The 20,157-nt window shown below is 64.1% G+C and overlaps 1 protein-coding gene across 2 annotated transcripts in view; it reads right to left on the bottom strand.

The window, feature by feature from the left end:
* Positions 1-19,852, bottom strand: part of AARS1 (alanyl-tRNA synthetase 1) — a 31,786-nt gene extending 11,934 nt beyond the window's left edge. The window contains exons 1-14 of one of the 2 annotated variants that reach the window (XM_068166610.1): positions 19,786-19,852; positions 17,969-18,159; positions 14,731-14,919; positions 12,408-12,553; positions 10,327-10,518; positions 9,949-10,093; positions 8,749-8,894; positions 7,655-7,763; positions 7,099-7,249; positions 5,237-5,361; positions 3,982-4,126; positions 3,013-3,191; positions 2,134-2,247; positions 729-935 (exon numbers count right to left, since the gene is read on the bottom strand). In XM_068166610.1, coding sequence (XP_068022711.1) covers positions 729-935; positions 2,134-2,247; positions 3,013-3,191; positions 3,982-4,126; positions 5,237-5,361; positions 7,099-7,249; positions 7,655-7,763; positions 8,749-8,894; positions 9,949-10,093; positions 10,327-10,518; positions 12,408-12,553; positions 14,731-14,919; positions 17,969-18,112 — 1,992 coding nt within the window. In that variant the 5' untranslated portion in view covers positions 18,113-18,159; positions 19,786-19,852. Of the gene's footprint in view, positions 1-728; positions 936-2,133; positions 2,248-3,012; positions 3,192-3,981; positions 4,127-5,236; positions 5,362-7,098; positions 7,250-7,654; positions 7,764-8,748; positions 8,895-9,948; positions 10,094-10,326; positions 10,519-12,407; positions 12,554-14,730; positions 14,920-17,968; positions 18,160-19,704; positions 19,721-19,785 lie in introns of those variants that run through there. The other variant, XM_068166612.1, reaches the window with a different exon arrangement.
* Positions 19,853-20,157: the final 305 nt, after the last annotated feature.

Here is a 20,157-nt window from a genome sequence, read left to right as displayed (position 1 = left end):
AGGGGGGCAGGAAGGCCACCAGCAGCCTGGCCTGGAGCAGCACTGGGGTGGGCAGCAGGAGCAGGGCAGGGATGGGGCCCCTGTGTTGGTGATCCAAGGTCACACCTTGGATCTGGGGTCAGTTTTGGGCTCCTCACTGCAAGAAGGACATTGAGGGGCTGGAGCAGGGCCAGAGAAGGGCAACAAAGCTGGGAAAGGGTCTGGATTATGGCGTGGGGGCACAAACTTGCACCCAGGAGGTGGCAGCTGAGCAGGAGGAGAAAGTTGTTTGGTGTGAGGGTGCTGGAGGCCTGGAGCAGGCTGCCCAGAGAGGTTGTGGAGTCTCCTGGTGTGGAGAGCTTCCAACCCCCCCTGGGCACTGTGCTCCTGGGCAGGCTGCTGTGGGTGCCCTGCTAGAGCAGGGGGTGGCAGTGGGGGCATCCCCAGGGGTCCTTCCCAAGCCCTCCCTGCTGGGCTGTGTCAGGGGCAGGCTTGTCAGAGGAAAGCAACTGTGGCTGCAGGGAGCTGCAGCAGGAGGCATCCCCAGCTGGGGCCCATCAGGAGCTGGTGCCCACAGCACACAGCCAGGAGCTGCAGGCCTGGCAGTGCCAGGGAGGTCCCTAAGGAAGGCCCTGCCGGAGCAGGGTGGGGTTGGACTGGGTGACGCCCAGGGGTCCCTGCCAAGCCCGCGACGCAGAGGCCCTGGGGCTGCCCCTCGCCGCCCGTCCCGGGCCGGCAGCCGTGCCCACCTTGGCCTCCTGGATCATCTGGTTGGCAATGCTCTCCACCTCCTTCAGCTGCTGGGTGGTGAGGGCGGCCTTGGCGGTGAAGTCGAAGCGCAGGCGGTCCGGAGCCACCAGGGAGCCCCTCTGGTCTGCCTCCCCCAGCACCGCGCGCAGGGCGAAGTTCAGCACGTGGGTGGCGGTGTGGTTGCTCATCACCGGCCGCCGCCGCGCCTGGGCGGGCAAGGCACAGCTGCCAGCGCCCGGGCACTGCTCTGGCACTGCCCTGGCACAGCGGCCAGTGCCCAGGCACCACCCTGGCACAGCGGCCAGTGCCCTGGCACTGCGGCCAGCACCCAGGCACCGCCCTGACACAGCAGCCAGCGCCCGGGCACCGCCCTGGCACCACCCTGGCACAGCAGCCAGCGCCCGGGCACTGCCCTGGCACAGCGGCCAGTGCCCAGGCACCACCCTGGCACCGCCCTGGCACAGCTGCCAGTGCCCAGGCACCACCCTGGCACCGCCCTGGCACAGCTGCCAGTGCCCAGGCACCACCCTGGCACCGCCCTGGCACAGCAGCCAGCGCCCGGGCACTGCCCTGGCACAGCTGCCAGTGCCCAGGCACCGCCCTGGCACCACCCTGGCACAGCTGCCAGCGCCCGGGCACTGCCCTGGCACCGCCCCACCAGCGCCTGGGCACCGCTCTGGCACAGCTGCCAGTGCCCAGGCTCTGCCCTGGCACAACTGCCAGCGCTCTGGCACCACCCTGGCACAGCTGCCAGCGCCCGGGCACCACCCTGGCATGCCCAGGCACCGCCCTGGCACTTCCCCACCAGACTCCTGGCAGTGCACCGCCAGTGCCTGGGCACTGCCCCACCAGTGCCTGGGCACTGCCCTCGCACTGCCCCTCCAGACTCCTGGCAGCGGCCTGGCAGCACCCTGGCACCGCCCTGCCAGCGCCCGGGCACCGCCCTGCTACCACCCTGCCAGCCTCCTGGAACCAGCCTGGCACTGCCCCGCCAGCCTCCTGGCAGTGCATTGCCAGTGCCCAGGCACCACACTGGCACCGCACCGCCAGCCTCCTGGCACCACCCTGGCACCGCACCGCCAGCACCTCCCCCCCACTGGGGCTGTAGCTGAACTCAGGCCCAACCACTCTCCAGCTCTGCACCATGGCTGCAGCTAAGCCCTCAGCACCACAGCTCTGCCTCCCAGCCCTGACCCCAAACATGCTCAGCAACACCCAGCTGGCCTGGCTGGGAGCTCTCTGGGCCTTATCTGCCTGGTGCTGAGCTGGAGAAGCCACAGACCAGCCAGGCTGGAAGGACCAGGACAGTGCAGGGAGAGGAGACCCCAACCTGGCAGGCCTGGGAGCGGCCAGCAGGTGGAAGGCAGGGGGAGGAGGCTGTGTGCCCCCCGGGGCCTGGCTCACCTCGTCGATGGACAGCTGCACCTCATCCCCCACTCTGAGGCTGCCGTAGAGGGTCCCTGTGTGCAGCACATAGCCTCCCCGCACCTGCACGTTCTTCACGGTGAACTCTGTCCTCTGGGCAGAGAGAGACCCCCAGAGAGGGGGCACAGGGCTGAGCTGCACAGCTCCCAGCCTGGGGGGTGGCAGGAGGGAGCTGAGAGCGCCCCCAGGCATGGCACCCAGCCTGGCCGAGCAGAGAATGGAGCTGGAGCTGGGCATGGAGAGCTCCCCACCTCAGCTCCATCCTGCTCCACAGCGACCCCAGCACCACCACCATGTCCTGGTGACAGCACAGAGCTCAGTTCCCCAAGAAGCAAGTGGAACCAAACTTGAGGCCATCTGGGCCAAACTACACCCCCAAAAGTTAAACCTCTGCAATGCCTGAGAGCTGCCAGGCACAGGAAGCTGCTGCAGCTTGCCCGGACCTGGGGGTGCTCAGTCTGGAGAGGAGAAGGCTGAGAGGGATCTGATCAATGTCTATCAGCAGCAGCTGAGGGCTGGGGGTCAGTAAGGGAGAGGCTCTGCTCACTGTGCCCTGGGATAGGCCAAGGGGCAATGGATAGGGACTGCAGCACAGGAGGTTCCACCTCAGCAGGAGGAGGAGCTTCAGCACTGTGAGGCTCCCAGAGGCCTGGAGCAGGCTGCCCAGGGAGGTTGTGGGGTCTTCCCAGCCCTGCCTGGATGTATTCCTGTGCCCCCTGGGCTGGGTGCTGTGCTCCTGCTCTGGCAGGGGGCTGGCACTGGAAGGTCTCCAGAGGTCCCTTCCAACCCCTCACCCCCTGTGAGCCTTCCCCTCCTCCACACCCCAGGCGCAGCGGAAGCCTCTCAGGGCTGACTCACATCCTCCTGGCTGTCCTCCTCCTTGACCATGTAGCCCTGGTCGTAGACCTGGCCGCCCTGCTCGGCGTAGAAGCAGGTCCTGTCCAGCACCACGCCGCACTCCTGCCCGCTCAGCACCTCCTGCACGAACCGCTTCTCCCTGCGCAGCGCCCGCACCCTGCCCCGCGGGCAGCCGAAGCCTGGCACCACAGCACGCCGGGCTCAGCCCCGCGGGCACCGCCTGCGGCACAGCCCCACAGCGCCGGCGGGGCTGCGGGCAGCTGCCCCCTCTGCAGGCCAGGCAGGGGCCGGGGGGGACAGCTCCCTCCACTGCGGGGGCCAAGGGGGCAGCTCCCTCCTCCCCGGGGGCTGCAGCTCCCTCCTTGGTGGGGGCCAGGGGGGCACAGTTCCCTCCTCCACGGGGGCTGGGGGCTGCAGCTCCCTCCTTCCCAGGGTCCGGGGGGGCAGCTCCCTCCTTGCTGGGGGCCAGCCCCCTCCTCCACGGGGGCCGGTGGGGGCAGATCCCTCCTCGGGGGGGACCAGGGAGGGCAGCTCCCTCCTTGGTGGGGGGCAGCAGTCAGGTAGGGAAGAGGGATTTTCATCCCCTGCTCTCCAAGGCAGGGATGGCCACTTCCTTCCACAGCCATGCAGCACGCACACAGCTGCAGGCCTGGGGCCTCCCCAAGCTCCACCAGGTCAAAGACTCAGCAGGAGGAAGCGAGCCAAGAGCCCTCTGCCAGAGCAGGCAGAACCTGCAGTCTCCTTTGGCACTGGCAAAGGAGCAGCAGAGGAACAGCAAGGTGGCAGCCAGCAGACACCAGGCCACGGGGAGCAGGAGCCCCCTGCACCCACAGAGAGTTTGGGTTCTCTCCCCCTCCTGCATTTGTATCCCATGCCCCTCTCCACAGCCCAGGAAAGGGGAGCCCCGGGGGGAGGTCCATGCCAGGAGAGGTTTGGCAGCAGGGCAGGCTGCTGAGGAGCTCTTCCTACCGTAGGCCCCGCTGGGGTCCGAGGTGTAGCTGTACTTGGGGGAGTCGTCTGTCACCTCCAGCCCTTGTGCCCTCAGCTCCTCGATGGCATAGATGTCCAGCATGAGCAGGTCCTCTCCTCCAGCACCCTTGCCCTGGGATTTGAGCTGCCAACAACAAGCACCAAGGTGAGACAACCCCCCTCAGCCTAGCCCAGGGGTGCCAGCCCAGCTGCAGCCCTCACCCACACCCCTGAGGGCTCCTGGGCTTAAGAGTTCTGGCCTGGGAGGCTGGACCAGAGCTGGAGCGCCCTCACCTGCCCTGCCTGCAGAGCAGCTGTCCCTGTGCCACCAGCATGCAGACAGAGCAGGTGGAGCCCAGCAAGGGCAGGTTAAGTACCCAGCCAGCTGCTCACTGCCATGAATGCTGCTGCTGCCAACGTGCTGGGAGAAAGCCCCTCCTGCCTGGACACTGGACTGGGAAGTGCCAAACTTCCCTGTCTGGACCAAGACAACAGGGAGATGCTCCCTGCACTCTGCTAACTCTGAGCTTGAGTGGCAGTGGGCAAAGCCAGGCCTGGCTGCACACATGGGCAGGGACACCTCACCCCACAGCAGGTTGCTCACAGCCACCTCCAGCCTGGCTGCAAACACCTCCAGGCATCAGCAGGAGGCTTCCACCACCTCCCTGGGCAGCCTGGGCCAGGCTCTCACCACCCTCCTGCCCAACAACTTCTTCCTCACAGCCAATCTCCAGCTCCCCACTTCTCCTTTTGCTCCATCCCCCCCACTCCTATCCCTCCCTGACCCCCTCCAAAGTCCCTCCCCAGCTTTCTTGGACCCACCAGGGGCCTGGGCAGCTTGTTCCAGGCCTTGAGAACCCTCTCAGGGAAGACATTTCTCCTGATCACAGAATCAGAGTGGCTTAGGCTGGAAGAGGCCTCAGAGATCATCTAACCCAAACCCTGCCATGGGCAGGGACACCTCACACCACAGCAGGTTGCTCACAGCCCCCTCCAGCCTGGCTGCAAACACCTCCCTGGGCAGCCTGTGGCTCTCAGCACCCTTAGGGTGAAGGGCTTCCTAACATCCAGTGTGAGCCTCCCCGTGCCAGTGCCTCCCTCCCACCCTGAGCTGGTCTGAGTCACTTATTTTGGGGGGTGGTAATTCTCTCCAATTAGCTGGGGGGGAGGGAGGTGATTTCAACCTCACCCCCAGTGAGAAAGGAGCAAAGCAGAGCAGGAGCAGCCCTGGCTGAGGCCTGCAGCTGCCACCCACCTGGGCCTGCCTGCGCTCCTCCTCGAAGGCCTCCATGTCCAGCTGCAGCCCCTTCTCCTCGGCGATCAGCGCCGTCAGGTCGGCAGGGAAGCCATAGGTGTCGTACAGCAGCCAGGCAGTGTCCCCTGGGGGGCAAGGGCACGGCCCTCAGCACCCCTCTGCCACCACCAGCTGCCCCCTGGCTCTGCACCAGCACAGCTTACACCCAGCCCTGGAGGGAGCTGAGAGCGACCCAGGCCGCGGGCGGAGAGAAGGATCCAGAGCCAGGGGGGAGGAGGAGACCCAGGGGGGAGGAGGAGACCCAGGGGGACAAAGGGATCCAGACCCAGGGGGGAGAAGGAGAGCCAGAGGAACAAAAGGATCCAGAGCCAGGGGGGAGGAGTAGACTCAGGGGGACAAAAGGAGCCAGACCCAGGTGAGAGGAGTAGACACAGGGAGACAAAAGGATCCAGACCCAGGGGGAAAAGGGATCCAGACCCAGGGGAGAGGAGGAGACCCAGGGGGACAAAAGGAGCCAGACCCAGGGGAGAGGAGGAGACCCAGGGGGACAAAAGGATCCATACCCAGGTGGGAGGAGAAGATCCTGGGGGACAAAGGGATCCAGAGCCAGGGGTGAGGAGGAGACCCAGGGGGACAAAGGGATCCAGACCCAGGGGGGAGGAGGAGACCCAGGGGGACAAAGGGATCCAGACCCAGGGGGGAGGAGGAGACCCAGGGGGACAAAGGGATCCAGACCCAGGGGGGAGAGGAGACCCAGGGGGACAAAAGGATCCAGAGCCAGGGGAGAGGAGGAGACCCAGGGGGACAAAGGGATCCAGACCCAGGGGAGAGGAGGAGACCCAGGGGGACAAAGGGATCCAGACCCAGGGGGGAGGAGGAGACCCAGGGGGACAAAGGGATCCAGACCCAGGGGAGAGGAGGAGACCCAGGGGGACAAAGGGATCCAGACCCAGGGGAGAGGAGGAGACCCAGGGGGACAAAGGGATCCAGACCCAGGGGGGAGAGGAGACCCAGAGGGACAAAAGGATCCAGAGCCAGGGGAGAGGAGAAGACCCAGGGGGACAAAGGGATCCAGAGCCAGGGGAGAGGAGAAGACCCAGGGGGACAAAGGGATCCAGACCCAGGAGGGGAGAGGAGACCCAGGGGGGAGGAGGAGACCCAGGGGGGAGGAGGAGACCCAGGGGGGAGGAGGAGACCCAGGGGGACAAAGGGATCCAGACCCAGGTGGGAGGAGAAGACCCTGGGGGACAAAGGGATCCAGAGCCAGGGGGAAGGAGGAGACCCAGGGGGTCAAAGGGATCCAGACCCAGGGGAGAGGAGAAGACCCTGGGGGACAAAGGGATCCAGACCCAGGGGGGAGAAGGAGAGGCAGAGGGACAAAGGGATCCAGACCCAGGGGGGAGAAGGAGAGCCAGAGGGACAAAGGGATCCAGAGCCAGGGGGGAGGAGGAGACCCAGATGGGAGAAGGAGACCCAGGGGGACAAAAGGAGCCAGAGCCAGGGGGGAGGAGGAGACCCAGGGGGACAAAGGGATCCAGACCCAGGGGGGAGGAGGAGACCCAGGGGGACAAAGGGATCCAGACCCAGGGGGGAAGAGGAGACCCAGGGGGACAAAGGGACCCAGACCCAGGGGGGAGGAAGACTCCTAGAGAAGCTTCAACTCCAGCAAGAGCAAAGAGCTCTGAGGAACATCACCTTCCGCAGAGCTGCTCTGCAGCAGCACAGAGCTCACAGCACCAGCTGGGCCAGAGCAGAGGTGGGTGGTCCAGCTCTCCCCCTCCAGCCCTTGCCTTCCCTACCCTCTGAACTGCCAGTACTGCTGAGCCCTGAGCTCAGTACCCAGGCAGAGCTCCCAGCCTCACCAGGGATGGTTTTGCTGTCCCCCAGGCTCTGGATCTTCCTGTCCAGGATGCGACGTCCCCTGCTGAGTGTTTTCAGGAACTGATCTTCTTCTTCATTGATGATGTCCTTCACCAGCTCTGGGTCCTTCTTCAGCTCAGGGAAGGCATCTCCCTGCACACCCAAGAGGATTAGCCCTTCAGCAGGCAGCCCTCCAGGTCCCCCTAGCAGGCAGCCCCCCAGGCCCCCCAGCAGGCAGACCCCAGCCCCCCGAGCAGGCAGCCCTTCAGCAGGCAGCCCCCCAGGCCCCACAGCAGGCAGCCCTCCAGGCCCCCCCAGCAGGCAGCCTCCCAGGCCCCACAGCAGGCAGCCCTCCAGGTCCCCCCAGCAGGCAGCCCTCCAGGTCCCCCCAGCAGGCAGCCCTCCAGGCCCCACAGCAGGCAGCCCTCCAGGTCCCCCCAGCAGGCAGCCTCCCAGGTCCCCCCAGCAGGCAGCCTCCCAGGCCCCACAGCAGGCAGCCCTCCAGCAGTCAGTCCCCCAGCCCCCACAACAGGCAGAGTGGACAGGGCCAGGCCTCACCAGGGACTCCACCACCACATCCACCAGGGTGGCAAAGAAGCCCCTGGGGGCAGCGAGCTTCTCGTGGGAGTAGCGCACGGCGCGCCGCAGGATGCGCCGCAGCACGTACCTGGGGACAGCAGAGCCACAGAGGTCACAGCCCTGGCCCCTCCTCAGCCCACCCTCAGCACCAGCCCCCCACCAGCACAGGCTTCTCCCCCCCCCTTTCCTCTCCAGTAACCAGCCAGAGGCGAGGGGCCAGGCCCCAGCCCCACCACCTTGCCTGGCTGTGTGCTTGAGGGCACAGAGTGGACCCTCGGCCAGTTTGCTGATGGTACCAAGCTGGCAGCGGTGGCTGGCACCCCCTCAGGCTGGGCTGCCACCCTCTGAGACCTGGGGCAAAGGGGAACTTCATGAAGTCCAAGCAGGGCAGCTGTGAGGTCCTGCCCCTGGGGAGGAACAACCTCCTGCAGCAGGATGAAGGGGCAGAGTGGACACTCAGCCAGCTGGCCAGGGGAGAACTGAGCAGAGGGAGCCTCCTGAAGCCCAGACAGGGCAGCTCTGGGGTCCTGCCCCCAGGGAGGAACAACCTCCTGCAGCAGGATGAAGGGGCAGAGCGGACCCTCAGCCAGCTGGGCAGGGGAGAGCTGGAGCAGAGGGAGCCTCATGAAGCCCAGACAGGGCAAGGGGAGGGTGCTGCCCTCGGGGAGGAACAACCTCCTGCAGCAGGATGAAGGGGCAGAGTGGACACTCAGCCAGCTAGCCAGGGGAGAAATGGAGCAGAGGGAGCCTCATGAAGCCCAGGCAGGGCAGCTCTGGGGTCCTGCCCCTGGGGAGGAACAACCTCCTGCAGCAGGATGAAGGGGCAGAGTGGACACTCAGCCAGCTGGCCAGGGGAGAGCTGAAGCAGAGGGAGCCTCATGAAGCCCAGACAGGGCAGCTCTGGGGTCCTGCCCCCGCAGCAGTACAGCTGGGGGGGGGGGGGGGGCCCTGCTAGGAGGTAGCTGCGCGGGGAAGGAGCTCCCAGCCCCACAGCAGGCTGCGGCTCGGGGCGCGGCGCCGTCCCCGCCGCCTGCAGTACCCGCGGGGCCCGGGCGGGGGCGCCGCAGCCTCACCCTCTGCCGGTGCTGTCGGGGCGGCCGCCGTCGGCCAGCGCCAGCGTCAGGGTCCGCGCGTGGTCGGCCAGCACCCGGTAAGCCATGTCGATGCCATCGGCGTCCTCCGCCCCCACACGGCCCTGGTACGGCCTGGCGCCGGTGCCCTGCCACGCACGGGGGGGAAAAGGGGCAGCGGTGGGCGCCGGGGGCCAGCCAGGCGGCAGCGGAACCCGGCCCCGGCAGCCGACCCCCACCCCCGCGGCCCCCCCGGAACAGGCACCGGGGAGGGCACAGCTTGAGTCCTGGGCTCAGGTTTGGGCCCATCAGAAGGACACCGAGGGGCTGGAGCTGGGCAAGGAAGCTGGGGAAGGGTCTGGCTGATGGATGGGCAGAGGGCACCGACTGGCACCCAGGAGGCTCCACCTGAGCAGGAGGAGAAACTCCCCTGGTGCGAGGGTGCTGGAGCAGGCTGCCCAGAGAGGCTGGGGAGTCTCCTCTGCAGGCTGTCAAGACCCTTCTGGATGTGTTTCCAGGGTTGGACTCTTCACTCCAAGGACCCTGAGGGGCTGGAGCAGGGCCAGGGAAGGGCAAGCAAGGTGGGGAAGGGTCTGGAGAAGAGGGCTGGGGAGGAGCAGCTGAGGGCCCTGGGGGGGTTTGGTGTGGAGCAGAGGAGGCTGAGGGAGACCTCCTTGCTCTCTGCAGCTCCCTGAGAGGAGGCTGCAGCCAGCTGGGGCTTGGGCTCTGCTCCCCAGGCTCAGGGGATGGAAGGAGAGGAACTGAGCTAAAACTGTGCCAGGGGAGGCTGAGGTTGGAGAGGAGGAACAATTCCTTTGGTGCCAGAGTGGTCAGGGCCTGGCAGAGGCTGCCCAGGGAGGTGGTGGACCCCCCATGGCTGGAGGGATTGCAGAGCCCTGTGGCCATGGCACCTGGGGCCAGGGTTTGGTGGCCATGGAGGGGTTGGGTTGGTGCTGGGCTGGATGATCCTGGAGGCCTTCCCCAACCCAAACCACTCTGTGATGCCATTGCCTGCTCTGAGGGCTGTGCTCCAGGGCCAGGCTGGATGAGGCCTTGAGCAACCTGGGCTGGTGGGAGCCCACAGCAGGGTGGGGGTGGGGGGGAAGGTTGGAACTGGCTGAGCTTTGAGCTCCCATCCAACCCAACCCATTCCCCCTGCAGTTCTATCACTACAGTGCCCAGGCACCTCCTCACTTCTCCTACCTTTTGGATGGCTTCAAAGTAAGGCTGGAAGAGGTCAGTGTCATAGTTGGACATCTTGTTCTGCAGGACAGACACCAGCCTCTCCAGGCCCATCCCTGTGTCAATGCTTTTCTTGGGGAGAGGTTTCAGCGTGCCATCAGCTTCCCTGCAAGAGCAGCAGGAAGGAGGATGAAGGAGGGGGGAGGTTGTGTGCAGTGAGGCCTCTCCTCAGCTGCAGAAGTGCCCTTGGCTGGCTGAGGGACTCCTCTTGTCCAGCAGCCACAGCTTTAGCTGTGGCTGCTGGACAAGAGGAGTCCCTCAGCCAGCCAAGGGCACTTCCAACCTCCCCAGCCAGGCCACAGTGGAGCAGGCTGAGGAAGGAAGCAGGCCCAGGCTCACCTGTTGAACTGGATGAAGACAAGGTTCCAGATCTCCAGCACATTGGGGTCATCCTGGTTGACCAGGTGGGAAGCATCCCTGTCCCCAATCCTGTCATAGTGGATCTCACTGCAAGGGCCACAGGGCCCCGTGTCCCCCATCTCCCAGAAGTTATCCTTCATGCTGCCAGGGAGGATCCTGGCCTCAGCCAGCCTGCCAAGAGAGAAGGGAGAGACCCTGAGAGCAGTGACCAAGCTGCAAGGGAAAGGATTTGGGCCCCCCCCCCAAAGCAGAGCTGCATCTGCCAAGGGTTGTCCCCAGCTCAGCTGGGAGGCTGAGCTCTGCCTGGGGAGGTCCTTCCCTGCTGGGAGCTCTGCTCTCAGGAGCTCAAACCAGCTCAGTCTCTCCATTTTCACTCTGGGGGGCCCCCAAGATGAGAGAGTCCCAGCAAGGTGGGCTTGGGAGGGACCCCTGGGGATCCCCCAGTGTCACCCCCTGCTCCAGCAGGGCACCCCCAGCAGCCTGCCCAGGGTGGGGATTGGGAAGCTCTCCACACCAGGAGGCTCCACAACCTCTCTGGGCAGCCTGCTCCAGGCCTCCAGCACCCTCACACCAAACAACTTTCTCCTCCTGCTCAGCTGCCACCTCCTGGCTGCCACTTTGTGCCCCTTGCCCCTGGGCACCACTGGGCAGAGCCTGGCCCCAGCCTCTTGCCCCCCACAGCTCCTTTAGCTCTTCCTGAGCATTGCTCAGCTCCCCTCTGGGGCTGCTCTGCTCCAGGCTCTCAGCCCCAGGGCTTTCAGCCTTTGCTCCTCCCAGAGCTGCTCCAGCCCCCTCAGCAGCAGCTTCAGAGCCTCCCCTGGGCTCTCTCCAGCAGTTCTCTGTCTCTCCTGAGCTGGGGAGCCCAGAGCTGGACACAGGACTCCAGCTGTGGCCTCACCAGGGGGCAGAGGGGCAGGAGAACCTCCTTTGCCCTGCTGGCCACACTCTGCTGAATGTCCCCCCAGCCCCCCTTGGCCTTCTTGCCCTCAGGGACACAATTCTCTCTTGTGGGGAGCCTGCTGTCCCCCAGCACTCCCAGGTCCTTCTCCATGGAGCTGCTTCCCCTCAGCTGCCCTAGGGCAGGAGGTTGCTTTGCTCAAAGAGCATCACCTCAGGTGCTGGCAGAGGCAGCCTGGGCTGGGCAGACCCAGCAGGGCACTTCCCATGCTCTTCATCTCACACAGGAGAGGGACACAAAACCCTGTGCTGGGCTGCAGCCAGAGCAGTGTGGGCAGCAGAGGGGATCCTGCCCCTGGGCTCTGCTCTGCCCTCACCTCCAGTCCTGACTCCAGCTCTGCTGTCCCCAGTAGGAGGAGGACACAGAGCTGTGGAGGGAGGCCCCAGAGATGCTGCCAGGGCTGGAGCAGCTCTGCTGGGAGCACAGGCTGAGGGAGCTGGGGCTGTGCAGCCTGGGGAGGAGAAGGCTCCAGGGGGACCTCAGAGCTGCCTGGCAGTGCCTGAAGGGATCCTGCAGGGAGGCTGCAGAGAGACTTTGGCTGAGGGGGTCTGGAGCCAGGCCAGGGGGGAAGGGTTTGGAGCTGAGGCAGAGCAGGGCCAGAGGGGAGCTGAGGCAGAGCAGGGCCAGAGGGGAGCTGAGGCAGAGCAGGGCCAGAGGGGAGCTGAGGCAGAGCAGGGCCAGAGGGGAGCTGAGGCAGAGCAGGGCCAGAGGGGAGCTGAGGCAGAAGTTCTTCAATGTGAAGGAGCTGAGACTCTGGCCCAAGCTGTCCAGGGAGGCTGTGGCTGCCTCCTGCCTGGGGCTGTTCAAGGCCAGGCTGGATGAGGCCTTGGGCAGCTGAGTCTAGCTGAGAGCTGTCCCTGCCCCTGGCAGGAGGCTGCAGTGGATGATCTCTGAGCTCCCTTCCATCCAGAGCCATTTTGTGATCCTGGGACAAGCTCCCAGGTCCCTTCCACCTAACACCAGCTCCTCCCTCTGGCTTTGCAGCTCCCCCACCCTGCAGACCCCCTCTGTGCCCCACATCTCCTGCTCTGCCACACCTCACACACCACCTCCCAATGGTCAGTGCCCCCCAAGGTGCCCCTTGCTCAGCTGGAGGCCTTACCCCAAATCCAGCCAGATCTGCTTGCACTCCAGGTCTGGCTGCAGGCCTGCAGCCTCGTTGCCACCAAAGTAGGTGACATAGAGCCTGTCAGCAGGGATGCCAAACTCCTTGGTCAGCAGCTCCAGTGCCAGCTTACAAGCAAGCTCCTGCAGGAGGAAAGGTGAGGTCAGCAAGGGAGAGCTTCTCTCCAGCAGGCATACAGGGATGGACAGCCAAAGGCCTCCAGACTCTGGAGCTAAGGAAGAGCCAAACTAGGACAGGGAGTGAAGAAAGTGTAAGAAGCATCTCATGGGGCTCTGAGGTGCAGCCAGGTGAACCCTGCCATGCTCACAACTCCCCCAAAAGCCTCTAAATCCTGCTGCTCTTCTAAGCTTCAAAGTCAGAGGGAGGATGTTAAGAATACAGGAGTGATCTGGATGTGCTGGAGTGAGTCTTGGATCTGCTGGGGAGGGCCCAGAGCAGGCCACAAAGATGGAGGAGGCTACAGAAGAGCTGAGGAGGGGATTCTGACAGGGGCTGGGAGTGACAGGACAAGGGACAATGGTTTGGAAGGGGAGCAGGGGAAGTTTAGGTTGGACACCAGGAGGAAGTTCTGCACAGGGAGGCTGGGGAGAGCCTGGCGCAGGCTGCCCAGGGAGGCTGTGGCTGCCCCCTGCCTGGAGGTGTTCAAAGCCAGGCTGGATGAGGCCCTGAGCAGCCTGGGACCCCCATGGCAGGGGGTTGGCACTGGCTGATCTTTGAGACCCAGCCCAGCCCACTGGTTCTGGGGGTTTCAGCCTGAGCCCTCCTCCTGCTGGAGGTCCACCCCAGTGCCACAGCACACAGCAGCACTGCCCACAGCTCCAGGGCAGCCACTGCAGCCTCTGCCTGAAGGCTCCCAGACCGGCACAGCTCCTGTACCCAGCACTGGAACCCCCCAGCCAGCTCCTCTCAGAGCACTCTGCAGGCTCAGGGGCAGCTTCCAGGCAGGCTCCAAAGGGAGAATAGAATAGAATAAACCAGGTTGGAAGAGACCTTCAAGATCATCACGTCCAACCTATCATCCAACACCACCTAATCAACTAACCCATGGCACCAAGCACCCTGTCAAGTCTCCTCCTGAACACCTCCAGTGATGGTGACTCCACCACCTCCCCAGGCAGCCCATTCCAATGGGCAATCACTCTCTCTGTGTAGAACTTCCTCCTGACCTCCAGCCTGAACCTCCCCTGGCGCAGCCTGAGACTGTGTCCTCTTGTTCTGGTGGCCTGGGAGAAGAGACCAACCTCTGCCTGTCTACAACCTCCCTTCAGGTAGTTGTAGAGAGCAATAAGGTCACCCCTGAGTCTCCTCCTCTCCAGGCTAAGCAACCCCAGCTCCCTCAGTCTCTCCTCACAGGGCTGTGTTCCAAGCCCATCACTAACTTTGTTGCCCTTCTCTGGACTCATTCCAGCAAGTCAACCTCCTTCCTAAACTGAGGAGCCCAGAGCTGGACACAGGACTCAAGGTGTGGCCTAACCAGTGCAGTGTACAGGGGCAGAATGACCTCCCTGCTCCTGCTGGCCACACTCTTCCTGATGCAGGCCAGGATGCCATTGGCCCTCTTGGCTGCCTGGGCACACTGCAGGCTCATGTTCATCCTACCATCAACCAGCACCCCCAGGTCCCTCTCTGCCTGGCTGCTCTCACCCACTCTGCCCCCAGCCTGTAGCACTGCCTGGGGTTGCTGTGGCCAATGTGCAGCCCCTGGCACTTGGATGTGTTCAATCTCCTGCCCTTGGCCTCTGCCCATCTGCCCAGCCTGGCAAGGTCTCTCTGCAGAGCCTCTCTGCCCTCCAGCAGATCAACTCCTGCCCCCAGCTTGGTGTCATCAGCAAATTTACTGATGATAGACTCAATGCCCTCATCCAGATCATCAATAAAGATGTTAAAGAGGATGGGGCCCAGCACTGATCCCTGGGGCACACCACTGGTGCCTGGCTGCCAGCTGGCTGTGGCACCATTCACCACCACTCTCTGGGCTCAGCCTCCAGCCACTTCCTCACCCAGCTCAGAGTGCTGCTGTCCCAGCCAGGGGCTGACAGCTTAGCCAGGAGTTTGCTATGGGGGACGGTGTCAAAGGCCTTGCTGAGGTCCAGGTAGACCACATCCACAGCCTGCCCCACATCCACCAGGCAGTCACCTGACCATAGAAGGAGATCAGGTTGGTCAGGCAGGACCTGCCCTTCCTAAATCCATGTTGGCTGAGCTCCCCGGCGCCAAGACGCTCTCCTTCCTCCTGCCAGCTGCGCTGCTGGGCTCAGGGCTGGGGGGAGGGAGGGGGCAAGGAGGTGCAGAGCCTTACCTTGAAGTAGTCCCCAAAGGACCAGGAGCCCAGCATCTCAAAGAAGGTGTGGTGGTAGACATCCTTGCCCACATCGTCCAGGTCGTTGTGCTTGCCCCCGGCCCGGATGCACTTCTGGGTGTTGGTGGCGCGGCGCAGCTTGGCCAGGGGGTGCGAGGGGTCGATGGTGTTGAGGAAGATGGGCTTGAACTGCAGGAGAGAGGAGAGGCCTCTCAGGATCACAGAATCAGCAAGGTTGGAAGAGACCTCAAAGGTCATCAAGTCCAACCTGGCACCACAGACCTCATGACTAAACCATGGCACCAAGTGCCACATCCAGTCCCCCCTTGAACACCTCCAGGGATGGGGACTCCACCACCTCCCTGGGCAGCACATCCCAATGGCCAACAACTCTCTCTGGGAAGAACTTTCTCCTCACCTTGACCCTAAACTTCCCCTGGTGCAGCTTGAGACTGTGTCCTCTGGTTCTGGTGCTGGGTGCCTGGGAGAAGAGCCCAACCCCCTCCTGGCTCCAACCTCCCTTCAGGGAGTTGTAGACAGCAATGAGGTCTCCCCTGAGCCTCCTCTTCTCCAGGCTAAGCAACCCCAGCTCCCTCAGCCTCTCCTCACAGGGCTGTGCTCCAGACCCCTCCCCAGCTTTGTTGCCCTTCTCTGGACACCTTCCAGCAGCTCAACCTCTTTCCTTCCTAAACTGAGGAGCCCAGAGCTGGACACAGGACTCAAGGGGTGGCCTGAGCAGTGCAGAGTACAGGGGCACAATGACCTCCCTGCTCCTGCTGGCCACACTGTTCCTGATGCAGGCCAGGATGACATTGGTCTTCTTGGCCACCTGGGCACACTGCTGGCTCATGTTTGAATAGAATAGAATAGAATAGAATAGAATAGAATAGAATAGAATAGAATAGAATAGAATAGACCAGAATAGAATAGAATAGACCAGAATAGACCAGACCAGGTTGGAAGAGACCTTCAAGATCATTGAGTCCAACCTATCATCCAACACCACCCAACCGACTAATCCATGGCACCAAGCACCCCATCAAGTCTCCTCCTGAACACCTCCAGTGATGGTGACTCCACCACCTCCCCAGGCAGCCCATTCCAATGGGCAATCTCTCTCTCTGTGTAAAACTTCCTCCTGACCTCCAGCCTGAACCTCCCCTGGCGCAGCCTGAGACTGTGTCCTCTTGTTCTAGTGCTGGGTGCCTGGGAGAAGAGACCAACCTCTGCCTGTCTGCAACCTCCCTTCAGGTAGTTGTAGAGAGCAGTAAGGTCTCCCCTGAGCCTCCTCTTCTCCAGGCTAAGCAACCCCAGCTCCCTCAGCCTCTCCTCACAGGGCTGTGCCCCAGACCCCTCCCCAGCTTTGTTGCCCTTCTCTGGACACCTTCCAGCAAGTCAATCTCCTTCCTAAAGTGAGGGACTCACTCAGGGACTGCAGGGAGGGGCACAGGGAATGGGACAGCTTGGGAGGCACCTCACCCAGCCCAACACACCCCACCCCCCTCCCCCCCCCAGCCAGAGCAGCGTCACCCCGGGCAGGTCACACACAGCACACCCAGCGGGGGCTGGAAGCAGAGGAAACTCCACAACCCCCCTGGGCAGCCTGCTCCAGGCCTCCAGCACCCTCCCACTGACAAAATGTTCCCTTCTGGGCCCTCCTGTGGCACCTCCTCTGCTCCAGCTTGCCCCTGGTGCTGTCCTTGGGCACCCCTGAGCAGAGCCTGGCTCCAGCCCTGCACATCTTGATCCCCCCTCAGGCTCCTCTGCTCCAAGCTCCAAGCCCCAGCTCCCTCAGCCTGGCCTCACAGGAGATGTTCCACTGCCTGCAGCAGCTCTGTGCCTCTGGGAGGGACTCTCTCAAGCAGCTCCTTCTTGACCTGAGGAGCCCAGAACTGGACACAACATTCCAGATGTGGCCTCAGCAGGACAGAGTAGAGGGGGAGGAGGAGAACCTCTCTGACCTACTCAACACAGCCCTCCTAATCCACCCCAGGATGCCCTTGGCCTTCTTGGTCACAAAGGCACCTTGCTGGCTCATGGGCATCCTCCTGGCCAGCAGGACCCCCAGAGCTGGTCCCCAGCCTGCACTGGCACAAGCCACAGCAGGGCAGGACGTGGTGCAGCTCATGGTGCCACAGCCAAAGGGCCTCAGAGCAGCCAGGCTCCAGGCTGCCAGAACCAAGGCACTCAGAGGCTGCTGTGTGCTGAGCTTCAGCAAAGCCCTGCCAGCAGCACAGCCTCAACCATGCCTTAAAGATGCCATCAGTCAGCCCTGCCAGGATGAGCTGTGGTCCAAGGGGGCACAGGAGAGAGGCTGGCAGTGCCCCCATGACTGCACAGCCAGCCCAGCTCCTGCAGCACACCAACCACCTCTTGGTGAGCAGAAGGCAGGTGAGGAGCACAGCAGTTTGCCACACTCTGCAAAGCTCTGCAGAGCTCCACAGCTTGCAGCTGCAGCCAGTAACGTAAGCTAGGGCAGGAGGAAATGGCCTCAGGTTGCAGCAGGGCAGGGTTAGGTTGGACACCAGAAGAAACTTCTTCCCTGAAAGGGTTCTCAAAGCCTGGCACAGGCTGCCCAGGGAGGTGGCTGAATGCCCACCCCTGGAGGTGTTTCAGAGGGGCAGAGATGTGGTCCTGAGGGTCATGGCTCAGACCCAGCCATGGCAGAGTTAGAGACTGGTTGGTCTGGATGAGCTGAATCATAGCATCACAGAGCTGGCAGGGCTGGAAGGGAGCTCAGGGCTCAGCCAGCTCCAAGCCCCTGCCATGGGCAGGGACACCTCACCCCACAGCAGGTTGCTCACAGCCACCTCCAGCCTGCTGCTTCCACCACCTCCCTGGGCAGCCTGGGCCAGGCTCTCACCACCCTCCTGCCCAACAACTTCTTCCTCCCCATTCTCCTTTGGCTCCATCCCCCCCACTCCTGTCCCTCCCTCACCCCCTCCAAAGTCCCTCCCCAGCTTTCCTGCAGCCCCCTGCAGCTCCTGGAAGGCCACCAGAAGGTCTCCCTGGAGCCTTCTCCTCTGCAGCCTGCACAAGCCCAACTCTCTCAGGCTGTGCTCAGAGCAGAGCAGCTCCAGCCCTCTGCTCAGCCTCCTGGCCCTGCTCTGGACACCTTCCAGCCCCCCCAGAGCCTTCCTGGCACAGAGGCTCCGGAACCGGGCACAGCCGAAAGGGCTTCTCCAACTCAAACAACCCCATGATGCCCCAAGGAGCAGAGCAGCAGAGGGACACCTACCTGGTTCATGCCAGCATTGGCAAAGAGCAGCGTGGGGTCATCCAGGGGGATGGTGGAGGAGGAGTGCACATAGCTGTGCTGGTTGGCCCTGAAGAAGTCGATGAAGCGCTGCCGGATCTGGGCGGCGGTCAGCGGAGCGTCCATCCTGCAGCTGCCCACCCCCGCTGCACACTGCCAGCCCTGGCTGCACCCTGCAGGGACAACCACCAGGGAGGCTCTCAGCTCCAGCAGGCACATCAGCACCCATGGAGCAGCCTGCCCAGGCAGCTTGGGGAGTCTCCTGCTCTGGAGACTTCCAAGAGCCTTCTGGATGTGTTCCTGTGCCACCTGTGCTGGATTCTATGCTCCTGCTCTGGCAGGGGGGTTGGACCCTCCAGAGGTCCCTTCCAACCCCTCACATCCTGGAAGCCTGTGAATGGGTTGGGTTGGAAGGGACCTCAGAGCTCAGCCAGCTCCAAGCCCCCTGCCATGCCCAGGGACCCCTCCCCCCAGCCCAGGCTGCTCAAGGCCTCATCCAGCCTGGTCCTGAGCACCTCCAGGCAGGGGGCAGCCACAGCCTCCCTGGGCAGCCTGTGCCAGGCTCTCCCCAGCCTCCCTGCCAACAATTCCTTCCTCCTCTCCACTCTCAGTCTCCTCTCTCCCAGCTCCAAGCCATTCTCCCTGCTCCTGCCACTCCCAGCCCTTGACCAAAGTCCCTCCCCAGCTCTCCTGGAGCCCCTTCAGGCCCTGGCAGGCTGCTCTGAGGTCTTCTCCAGGCTGAACAGCTCCCTGCCTGTCCCCACAGGGGAGGTTCTGCAGCCCTCTGATCATCTTCACAGCCTCCTCTGGACCCTCTCCAGCAGAGGCTCACTGCCTCTATCTTCTCAAAGGGTCTCCCCACATTGCTCTGCGGCTCCTCATCAGCCTGCCCCAACCCTCTCCCCCACCCCTCCTGATTTCCAGAGCTCTTTGAATACCCCTGGCTGTGAAACACCAAATTCCCTGGGACACAGCACGGGTGAAAGATTTTGTTTGCCTTGCTGGGGCCATGGGGGGTGCTGCCAAGGCCTAAAAATCATCCAAGGTCACTCAATGATCGCAGAACGGCCGACTTTGGAAAGGAGCTGCCAGCCCCACCGTGCGCTGCTCGGGGCAGAGGGGCCTGGAGAGCTCCACCGAGAGCAGACCCGAGCCAGGGGACAGCTCGGAGCTGTGCATCCCTCCGACCGGCGGCATCCAGCTGCGCCCTGCCCGGGCAGCGCAATGCGGCTCCCGCTTCCAAGCTGCAGCCTGCAGCCTGCTCCCAGACCATCACTGCCCAGCACAGCCGGGGGAGGGAAGGAAGGACCCCGGGAGGGAGGGAGGGAGGAAAGGAAGGACCCCGGGAGGGAGGGCAGGAAGGACGCCGGGAGGGAGGGAGGGAGGGAGGGAGGGCAGGAAGGACCCCGGGAGGGAGGGCAGGAAGGACCCCGGGAGGGAGGGCAGGAAGGACCCCCGGGAGGGAGGGCAGGAAGGACCCCGGGAGGGAGGGAGGGAAGGACGCCGGGAGGGAGGGAGGGAAAGAAGGACGCCGGGAGGGAAGGAGGGAAAGAAGGACGCCGGGGAGGGAGGGAGGGAGGGAGGGAAGGAAGGACGCCGGGAGGGAGGGAGGGAGGGAGGGAAGGAAGGACGCCGGGAGGGAGGGAATGACCCAGCGTAGCGGCGTCTCCCGGACAGAGCAGGGCCAGGCCGCCTCCGCTCGCCCTGGAGATACGCACCCAGCCGAGCTGTGGAACCAGCTCCCTAAAGCGCAGCGGTCCGCAGTCGGTCCGCAATGACACCCCCGGCCCGGACCCTACCTGCGGGTCGCTGCCACCGCTCGCCGCCGGCCGCTCCGCTCCGCACGCCGCCCCGCACGCCCCTCCCTCTCCGGCGCGCCGCCGCGCCCCAGCTGCCGATTGGCTATTGGGGCTGCCGGTCTGGGCCGGCCCCGCCCCTGCCCCGCGTCCTCGCACGGGGTTGGGCCGCCCCCGGCTGATGCAATGACATGGGCCCGGCGGCCACGTGAGGCGGGCGGGCTGAGGCCGCGCCGGGCGCAGCCATTTTACCACTGCCGGCAGCGAGCGGCCCGGGCAGGAGCCGCGGAATGGGTTGGCTTGGAAGGAACCTTAAAGGCCGTCCAGTTCCAGCCCCCTGCCATGGGCAGGGACACCTCCCACCAGCCCAGGCTG

Source organism: Melanerpes formicivorus, unplaced genomic scaffold (assembly GCF_026170545.1).
Source record: "Melanerpes formicivorus ecotype bairdi unplaced genomic scaffold, bMelFor1.0.p_v2 SCAF_102, whole genome shotgun sequence".
NCBI lineage: Eukaryota > Metazoa > Chordata > Aves > Piciformes > Picidae > Melanerpes > Melanerpes formicivorus.
Note: the sequence above shows the minus strand (reverse complement) of the source record. Positions and strands in the feature narration are given on the sequence as shown.